Raw genomic sequence first — 9,657 nt, 5'->3', positions numbered from 1 at the left:
CCTTAGTATTTAGGTTTTTTTTTTTTTAAGGGATACTGCATTTACCACAATGAGAGGTTGTATTTACCTGCATTGATGTAACATAATAGCCTATTCTGAGAAAGCACTCAGTGGATAATGTGCCTCAAATCCCTACAGAGGACAGGTGTGTAGACAATACTGCAGAGGCCAGAACCACTGGTGAGCAGACTGTTGACAACAGAACACATCCACAGTTGAATGATGAAGTCCTCTTTCAAGAGTAGCCTACCAGCTGCTGCCTTCAGGGAGGCGCTATAGAGCCAGCAGGTGTAGGACCAACCGTTTTAAACACCTCCATCTCATTACTTAATAAACAAACCAACACCTCTCGTGGTAGAGGCCCCTCCCTTCCCCCACTAGGGTAGTGGGGAGGCCTACTGCTGCGGATCCACTACCTAGCCCCCTCCCACCCCACCTGACCTCGGTCGGGTGGAGGGGATGGTTCCATTCTGCTAACCCCTCCCCTATGGGGGCAGGGGGGAGGCCATGGCTGTGGATCCTGTCAGGTTGAAAAAACAGGAAAACTGACATCGCGTGTTCGTTTATTCCAAGAGAGGACAAACAACGACGTTCCGGTTAACTATTTATTAAATTGGATCATCAAAGGCATCAGATACAAAAAAACTCTCCTGTTCAGGACACCGCAGTCTGCAAGTAGTTAGCTGCAACCACCATCCCAAGAGAGCCAGAATTCTCCGTCATCTGCTTAAATCAAAGGCGTTACATTAATTCTTAATACTTCGTACTATGTGTGTGTAATTAATCCTTATTGGTCAGAAACAGGTGGGGAGTGGCTGTGGTTTAGACTTAGCCCTCCCTTCGTTGGTGCCCTCTGGCTGGCACAGGTTGGTCCCATCTATCCAGCACACGAACCTCTGGGTCTGAAACACAACAAACCCTCCCTAAACTGACATAACTCTCCATCCCAGGTGTCTGAGGGTCCAAGGCAGATAATACAGATCATTAAAGCTCTTCCTCACAATGCTGCATTCAGCAGACCACAGGCCTCTCCTCCTCTCCTCCCTTCGGCCTTGGAGATGTTTTGATTTCACTGTGGCTCTGTGTGCTCTCAACTTTGCCTCTGAATGATCAAACAGGTTACTGGTATTTATTACAGTATGAATCAAGCTCAACACAAATCTATATGGTTAGCTTACAAGTTTCAGTTGTCTTTAAACTCAGGGGGTTAGTCAAAAATATAAGACACAATAGGTTAGTTAAAACACAAGGCTAAACTCTACTACTACTTAAAGTGAATGCGTAACATCTTACATAAAGGCAAATGTTTCACACCACGCAGGATTAACTTGTTTAATTGGGTAAAATGAGTAAGTGCTCAATCTAATAAAACAATCATCAGTGAGATGTGTTGATCAGTAATGTCAAAGTGGAGATTATACTGTATTCAGTGTTAGTTCTGATGAGGTAACTGTGTGCAGTTTTGCCGTTTCCAGTGTAGAGACACAGGTTCAGCCTTATCTCATCAGTCAGTGAGACAATGACGCTCTATTTTGTTTGTTAGTCAGTAAGGCACAATATCAACTTCAGTTAGTAAAAGGCAAACATTCAGTGTTAAGACAGTTTTCACCCTGTCCCCTGCCCATTAACTCATCAATCAGCCAATCATATCAATTACATCCAGTTTGCCTCCACCTGCTGGCTTATACCAACATCCCTTGCTCTTTTAGTTTTTAGTATGTTTTTATTTGAACTTGTATTATAAGTATTTGACTATATTTCCTTCTTTCTCTTCCCTTGGATATGTTTGCCTTTGTTACTGTTTTATTGTATATTATGTACTGTGTATGGATGTTTTACATGTAGCTACATGGCAGCTGTTACAACTCCCTTGCCCAAGACAAATTTCCCCTGGTGGGACAAATAAAGTTTATTTGATTATTTGAGACCACACAATACGTTTCAATTTTTCAAAATAAATGGTCCTTTCCAGCAGTTTATGGAGATCTGTAGTATTTGACAGGACATTTGATTATGTCACAAAAAAATACCGCAAAATCTAACAAAGGCCATCACGAAAGTATAGTCTACTTTCTCTCTATCATTTCTATTAGTCCTGCTATTGTTTTTCTTTTTTGTATTGTTTTTCTCAGTTTACAGCATTTTTTCCCTACAAAACCACATAGTAAAGGGCTCAGCAAAGAGACCTGAGCAACAAACTGTGTCAAAATCCAGTAAGGCTAAGTTGTTAAAAAACAGAAAAAAAACCAACAACAACAGTTACCTTTTTAATAAGTCTTGTCTATTTGAGCTCACACAGCTCAGCCTTGGATTTAAAATCGAGCCAAAGTCCAGCATAGAGTGGCTGAGTGAATGTGGTGTGGACTCTGTGGAGCAGAGTCATGGTCTCAGAGACACTGTAGAAGGACACAACACCGGCCCTGTAGTCCAGGTACACTCCTACTCTGGAGGACTGGGGGCCTGGGGGGACAAATGTTTTTCTTTTGTTATGTCTGAATTCATAGCTGTTGTTGATACATAGTAAAGCCCAAGATTTGGCATTGAGTCCAAATTCACTTTCACTGTTTGTCCTGTTGATTCCCTTGCGACTGCGACAGAAACCCCTCCACTACACTACACTCCTTTATATTTTACTATTTTATTATGTATAGTATGTATAGTTTATATTCTTATTCTTTATATTCTTATACTATATGTTGTTATCGTCAATGTGTGTCTGTGTAATGCTGCTGCTGCACTGTAATTTCCCAGATTGGGATCAATAAAGTATATCTATCTATCTATCTATCTATCTATCCACCTCCCAGTAACACCGTCCAATCAGAGGCTCTCTGCTCAGAACCTGGAGTTCGTCTGTAAAGTTTTGTGATTCTGGTTTTCTGTCTATTACAAACTGCACCACTGACAGTAGTGATATCTCCAGTGCTTTTGCCTTTCTGTTCCCATCAGATAATATCACCAATGTGTTTGCTGTGTTTGGATCCATTGTGATTTGTTGTGCATATCTTAAGAATCCTGTTCTGGTCTTGGGATCTGCTGGGGGCAGTAAGACGTCCACTTCGGTCACCGTCGCTGAGATCTCCGGCCATAACTCATGGAAAATGTTGCAGAATTTGTCTCTGGCCTCCGACACAGCTGCCGTCACGCGCTCAAAGTAGCTCAGAGGACGGACACTGAGGCTTGGTGAGTCTGTGCATTCGCTGATTTGTGACAGTGAAGCGCATTTCTGGAAAAAGTGGGTGTGATGGAGTGTGTTTGAGAGCTCCTCCAGCTCAGCATCTTCCCTCCTCAGCCTGGTCACCTCCTGCTGGAGATTCTTCTCGTGCTCCTCGGCCCGACTGACTTCACTTTCCTGCTGGGATCTGATCTGCTGCTTCAGCTCAGAGCTTCTTTGCTCAATGAGACGAATCAGCTCAGTGAAGATCTTGTCACTGTCCCTCACTGCTTCATCAGCAGAGCGATCGATGGCCTCCACCTCCTGCTGAAGCTGCTTCACATCTTTCTCTCTGTCCTGGATTCTCTGCTGGATCTTCTGTCGACTAATATCCAGTTCTTTTTGCTTCTCAGCCCTTTCAGCTTCTGCTGGGACAAAGTCGTGGTATCTATGCTGATACTTGGAGCAGAGAGAACAAATCATCTGTTGATCAGAGCGGCAGAAAATCGTCATCACTTCACCATGATGAGTACAGATGTTCTCCTCAATCTTTTTAGATACACCGACCAGTTTATGTTTTTCAAAGGCCGGGGAGTCATAGTGAGGCTGGAGGTGCTGCTCACAGTAAGAGACCAGACACTGCAGACAGGACTTGACAGCTTTCAGCTTCCTCCCAGTGCAGAAGTCACAGACCACGTCTCCCGGTCCAGCATAGCAGTGATCAGCTGGAGCGGCTCTGAGCCCGCTCTTCTTCACTTCCTCCACTAAATCTGCCAACATGGTGTTTTTCACCAGGACAGGTCTGGGTCTGAAGGTCTGTCTGCACTGAGGACAGCTGTGGGTTTCAAACATGTCTTTTTCATCCCAGAAACACTTAATACACTTGATGCAGTAGGTGTGTCCACAGGGAATGGTCACCGGATCCGTCAGTAGATCCAAACAGATCGAACAGAGTTTTTCCTGGTCCAGCTGAATTCCTCCCTGCGCCATTTCACCTCCCGCAGACCGCAAAAGCCAGATCACTTCTGATTCAAACCGAAGCTGAGTACTATGTGGAAATTCGCAGGATGTTGTAAGTCTGCCAGATCTCTGAGGGGGCTGAAACATCTCTCATAAACAGGAAGAAGGAGGAGTGGTTATTATGCTCGGCTTCCTCACAGGAAGTGACAGGATTTCTGCAAAGCAGTGTGGGCAAGTTCAACCAATAGTAATGTGCTCATGAAGACAGGAGATCATAAAAACCCTGCTGAGCTAATCTTTGCATTATCCTTTCACACCTATATGCCAACTTCCATTTTAGCTGCTACAGCCTTTTTTAGTCATTTTAACTAGTCATAGACAATATTCCAGATGTTCTGACTGAGAGCGCTTTAAAGGGATAGTTTAACATTTTGGCAAATTAGCCCATCATCATAATCCCTATAGTCACAGCAGTAGGTTCGTTACCTTTATTTGTCGGTGCAAGCTATTTTTAGAACAGCGGAGCAGAGCCGTGAGCTGCTCAGAGCTACGCTACGGAGGCTCATGGGATTTCTTGGTTTCCCTCATCATCAAACTCATCAAATACACAATCCAACAACTCCACAACGCTCTGGTGGACAAGTTGTGACCTGCACATTCACCACACTATGAGATAATAACACAACGTTAGTTGTTTTCGAGGTAATTCATGCAAAACAGCTGATGCACGTTCCTGTCGAGGGCAGTTTTTGATCAAGCAGTCTCTGTATTTACCTCGAAAAAACTCTGTCTCGTAATGTTACGTGACTATCTTATAGCGTGGTGAATGTGCAGGTCACAACTTGTCCACCAGAGCGTTGTGGAGTTGTTGGATTGTGTATTTGATGAGTTTGATGAGGGAAACCAAGAAATCCCATGAGCCTCCGTAGTGTAGCTATGAGCAGCTTGCGGCTCTGCTCCACCGTTCTATAAATAGCTTGCACCGACAATTAAAGGTAACGAACCTACTGCTATGACTATAGGGATTATGGCATTAGTGGCCCAGGGGCCTGAGCCAGGGTGCCATAAGAAGTGCTGAAAGACCTGATCCATGAGAGTTCAGAAATTCCTACAGTAGACTGTGAATACTGTTTTTCTTCTTATACACTTTGAGGTGTGCCTATAGGTGACCACAGTGTCTTTTTATGCACTTTGATTTGTGCCTGGGTTTAGATATGACTAAGATGTTGATTTTGTTATTTCAAAAGTGGAGTTAAGTATCACCACTACCTCGGTTTCTGTTCCGTTAAAGCTTTTTTCAGTGTCAAATGTGACAATTTTTAAGGGGAAACAATGAATAAACAGTTCTTGGTTTCAATATACATAATTTGTGTTAGTTTAAAACCACAAGCCGCTGAAAATGTCTGGCCCAGATAAAATTCCTGGTTTGAAAAATCTGGCCCAACTGAACCTGTAAATGAATAGCCCTGTAATAAGGTCTAAACAAAGGTGTATCTCTTTCAAACTCTCCTCTGGACAGGAGGTTGGATCAACACAACAGTTTGCCAGATGTGTTTGACAGAAACAAAGACACAAGGGAGAGAAAAACCCCCAATAGGAACCAGGAAAAGAAGCTGCTGGAAAGTAACGTACAAGGCCAATGTTTAGTTTAGTTTATTAGTTTATTAAGGGACAGTGTGCTATTACATTAATCATTTGCAGAAGACAATGAGGAGATGGTTGCACCAGATTTAGCTCACAGCTAATTTCCATCTGTAGTCCCTACACATAACATAAAAAATGGAAAAATACACAGAATACACAGACCACAAACTATACAAATGGTAATAGTGAAAATACAACATAAGAGTTGCAACAGTGGCAGACGTAATACCAACAATGGTAATTCGCAGTTACAAAAATAAAAAAATGACCAGCTATCATCAGATGGAAACAGAGACAGAAGTGCTAACAAGAAAGAAAAAACAAGTCAGACAGAAAGCCTGGCAGCACCACCTAGTGTTGGCAACTTTGAAGGAGCCATTTCTTTGTGGCAAGACAGAAACTGCGATAGTTTCTGTTGATTTTCAGGTGGTTTGGGAGACTGTTCCATTCACCAGTGGCCTTAACAGAGAAAGCTGATTGGACAAAGGTTGATTTTCTTAATGGAATTTTACAGTCTCCTCTCGTCACAGATCTTAAAGCTCTTGTTTTTGTTCTGAGCAAGGAAGGATGAATTTCTTCAGTGGAGGAGGAGCTGTATTATTAATTATTTTATGAACTAGGCAAATGTTATGATGACAAACGATGTATGATAACAGACAGATGTCCTTGTTCTGGACAGGATGCACACACCATACTCTGCAAAACCAGTGTTAGCGCTCTGTGGAGGACAGGACAGCAGTTAATGCTCCTCTTTCTGATTATAAGGGCGATGATCACATCTTGATTATATATTCAAATTATTAGTAATGGATCAAATAAACAAAATGCAACAATACAGACATACAACCATTAAGAAATACAGTAGACGACTGATTCCATAATGAAAACAACAAAACAGAAATAATTTGGATATTTCAAAACTATGATGTTCTTCTATCTGTGACCTGGTTTAATGCATTTGTGTCAAAATATTTTGATAATAACACACTTGTTGATAGCTGTGGATAACGTATAAGTCCAAGCACAGTGATAGAAAGGAAATTAAGTATGTCACCGTTCCACCCACACTGTTTGGCAGCTGTTGGATCTTTCAGTAGATCCAAACAGATGAGACAGCAGACTTTTTCTCGGTCCAGCTGAATTTCTTGCTGCACCGTTCCAGCTTTAGAGACAGCCAATGTCACAGTTTCACTTTTACATCAAGCATTCAATCAATCCCACTCCCCCTATGTGCACTTCTGTAGTGGAAACAGTATGGCTTGTTCACTTTGGCACTTCACAGCATGTGAGCTAGACTCATCCACAAACTGTTTTCTTGTCTGTAACAACATCTATGTCACGTCTGTCCGTCCTGGGTGAGGGATCCCTCCTCTGTTGCTCACCCTGAGCTTTCTCCAATTTTTCCCTGTTAAAAGGGTTTTCTATGGAGTTTTTCCTCAGTGGATGTGAGGGTCTAAGGACAGAGGATGTTGTTACGATGCTGTGGAAAGACCTTTGAGACAAACTGTTTGTAAAAACCGGCTATACAATAAAATTGTCTTGTCTTGCAAGGAGCAACAGACACTGGACAGTGGATTCCTATGAGAACAAGAAAGACAGGATGAGGTTGTCAGGAACTGATTCTTTCCAGGAAGTGGAGCATTTTCAGTAACACACCCTGTTTACAGCATGAGGAGGGGAGTACGAGACAAACTGTTCAACCCAAAACATAATACATTTACTCTTGGAAAACTATTTAGGTTAAGTGTCTGCCATAAATCCAAAAGAATCAGAATTATAAATGCACTATAAAAAGGCAAATATATTTTAAAGCTAGTCATACTGTAGTGGAGCAAACTTGCAAGGTGTTAAGATGTCTTGATGTTGACCAAAGAGCAATGGTGGTGACCAATGATTAAAGGAAAATAAAGAAAACGTTCTGTTATCAAACTCTAGTGAATATCTCCATATATGAGTTACAGGAACAGTGAGTTAAAGGGGGAAAAACCCTCCCCAGTAATTAGAGGAAGGAAAAATAATGGAAATGTTTCAACACCCTTAAATGAGCAAGAAAAAGATCCAAAATAACCTTTTAGGTCAAATTTAGAGGAAATACAAAACTTCCAATAAAATAAGGGCCAATGTTTTATCATTGGGAAGACATACTGAAGACAAGTGAACGATTGTGACTTTAACAATAAATGAAGGAAAATTGAAAAATGTTCCTTTTGCTACATTGTTTTAACAAAACATTTCCTCTTCCACAAGAACACCACTGGATTCCTAGTTAATCTCATGAATGTGTGAGGATTGATCATTTTTGGTTAACTGATGTGCAAATTATCTCTCACTATGTTGAACTTGCAAAAAGAAAAACACATCTGATGTTCCAACCACGTTCAGTATCTCTCACCCTCTTGCAGCATCTGTCTCCCTCTAGAGGCCGACCTCGGACTGACATGGGCAGCCTCAGAGCAGCTGAGATGGGAAGGCTGTCTGTGACCAGCAGGAAACTTTTAATTCATCTTCATTTGTGGCTACATAAAGCTTCAAGTGGACCACAGCAAACGGAAAGGAATCTACTTCTGACCCTCTGTGACTTGTACAAGCAAATGCATCTAGACAGGGAAGTTTTCCTGGCCCAGTCCTGGTTCAGTGTGGAACCTTTGGTTCCAAATTCTTGAGTTCCCTTACAGTTTTTCTCGATTGCTAAAACACTAAACCCTGTTGTCTGAACCGAATGCTCAGTTGCCTGAACCCACTGATTGAATCAGTCTCTCTTTTGGCAAAACCATCAGCACTTTTCACCTGTTTAGACACAACTTACCAACACAGTTTCATTGTGATGCACCTGTGTTGCATAATGCTGAGCACAGGTGGCAAAAGCCAAACACAACTAAAGCACAAGTTTCACCGGTTGAACACAACAACTCAAAATTGATCACACTTGTGTCTAATGATGTGAGGGAACATATATACATACTGTATATGAGCCAGTTCAGCATGAAGTCCTGTGGCCTGATCCAGTACAGAGAAATGATGCTGTGGCTGAGTTACGTATGCACTTCTCATTTCTATATTTTTGTACTTTATTTTTTACATAGGTTTACTGTATACAAGTTCTAAATGCACAAGATTTCTGTTTGTTTTTGTACTGTACAAGTGCTACATGTAAAATGCACAGGATTTCTGTTTTTTGTACTTTTTTTTTTTTTTTTTTTTTTTTACAGTAGTACTATGTACAAGTGCTAAATGCACAGGTTCTTTGTTTTGCAATATGCATTTATGGAGGGAGAGGAGAGGAAGATGAGAAGATGAGAGACGACAGGGTGAAGGAAGAGAGGATGTGGAAGGGAGGGATGAACTGGGAAGAAAAAAAGAAGGAAGGAAAAGGGGATGAAATGGACGTGGGGAGGGAAGGAGGAGGGTGAAAGAAAGGGAAGGAGAGAAGTGCTAAATGCACATGTTTTTTGTTTTGCAACATGCATTTAGCTACAGTGAACAACAAACATTTATTTCTACAGCTTCATGTGCTGAGCTTTGTGTTTTGTATTTTTCTATGTAGTGACTGCTCAGTAGTGTTTTTAATTTTGATTGACTCGGGGCACGATTTGACAACAGAGTTCAGTTTTGGGCACAGATTGAACTGTTTTGAGGTGAAAGTTTGGTTTTGCAAGAAGAGTCTGAGGTTTTGTGAATGTAGCTTGAAAATTGGGGTTTGTGTTCAGTTTAGAGAAAAGGAGAGCAGCTTTACAGAAATGTGTCTTAGCAATTGAGAAAAACTGTAAAAGAAATTTTCACTATTAGTTTGAGTTGCTCATGTCCTTTTAGTTATTTCAACATTAATATTGTCATTTGTGGTATGAAATACTAATTAGGGGTCCAAGAGGAGTTCCCACAAAAAGTAGCCTTGACACACA

General features: G+C 41.5%; 1 protein-coding gene across 1 annotated transcript; it reads right to left on the bottom strand.

Annotated features, from left to right (window-relative positions):
* Positions 1-2,037: 2,037 nt before the first annotated feature.
* Positions 2,038-4,183, bottom strand: LOC310994318 (tripartite motif-containing protein 16-like). Its single transcript, XM_083982960.1, has 2 exons — positions 2,891-4,183; positions 2,038-2,608 (listed from the first exon to the last, which is right to left on the bottom strand). Exons 1-2 carry the CDS (start codon positions 4,142-4,144, stop codon positions 2,282-2,284), a joined length of 1,581 nt encoding a protein of 526 aa, XP_083839086.1. The 5' UTR covers positions 4,145-4,183; the 3' UTR covers positions 2,038-2,281.
* Between the last annotated feature and the right edge of the window lie 5,474 nt (positions 4,184-9,657).

Source organism: Trachurus trachurus (genome assembly GCF_905171665.1).
Source record: "Trachurus trachurus genome assembly, chromosome: 12".
In the NCBI taxonomy this organism is placed as follows: domain Eukaryota; kingdom Metazoa; phylum Chordata; class Actinopteri; order Carangiformes; family Carangidae; genus Trachurus; species Trachurus trachurus.
This window is presented reverse-complemented; position numbering and strand designations above follow the sequence as displayed.

Bases quoted from the DNA above. Each gene is read 5' to 3' on its own strand.
- LOC310994318 (XM_083982960.1), bottom strand. From the start codon at position 4,144: ATGGCGCAGGGAGGAATTCAGCTGGACCAGGAAAAACTCTGTTCGATC. The intron at 2,609-2,890 runs GTAATAGACAGA...AGTGTAGTGTAG, and splicing joins TACTGTCAGTGGTGCAGTTT to TGGAGGGGTTTCTGTCGCAG.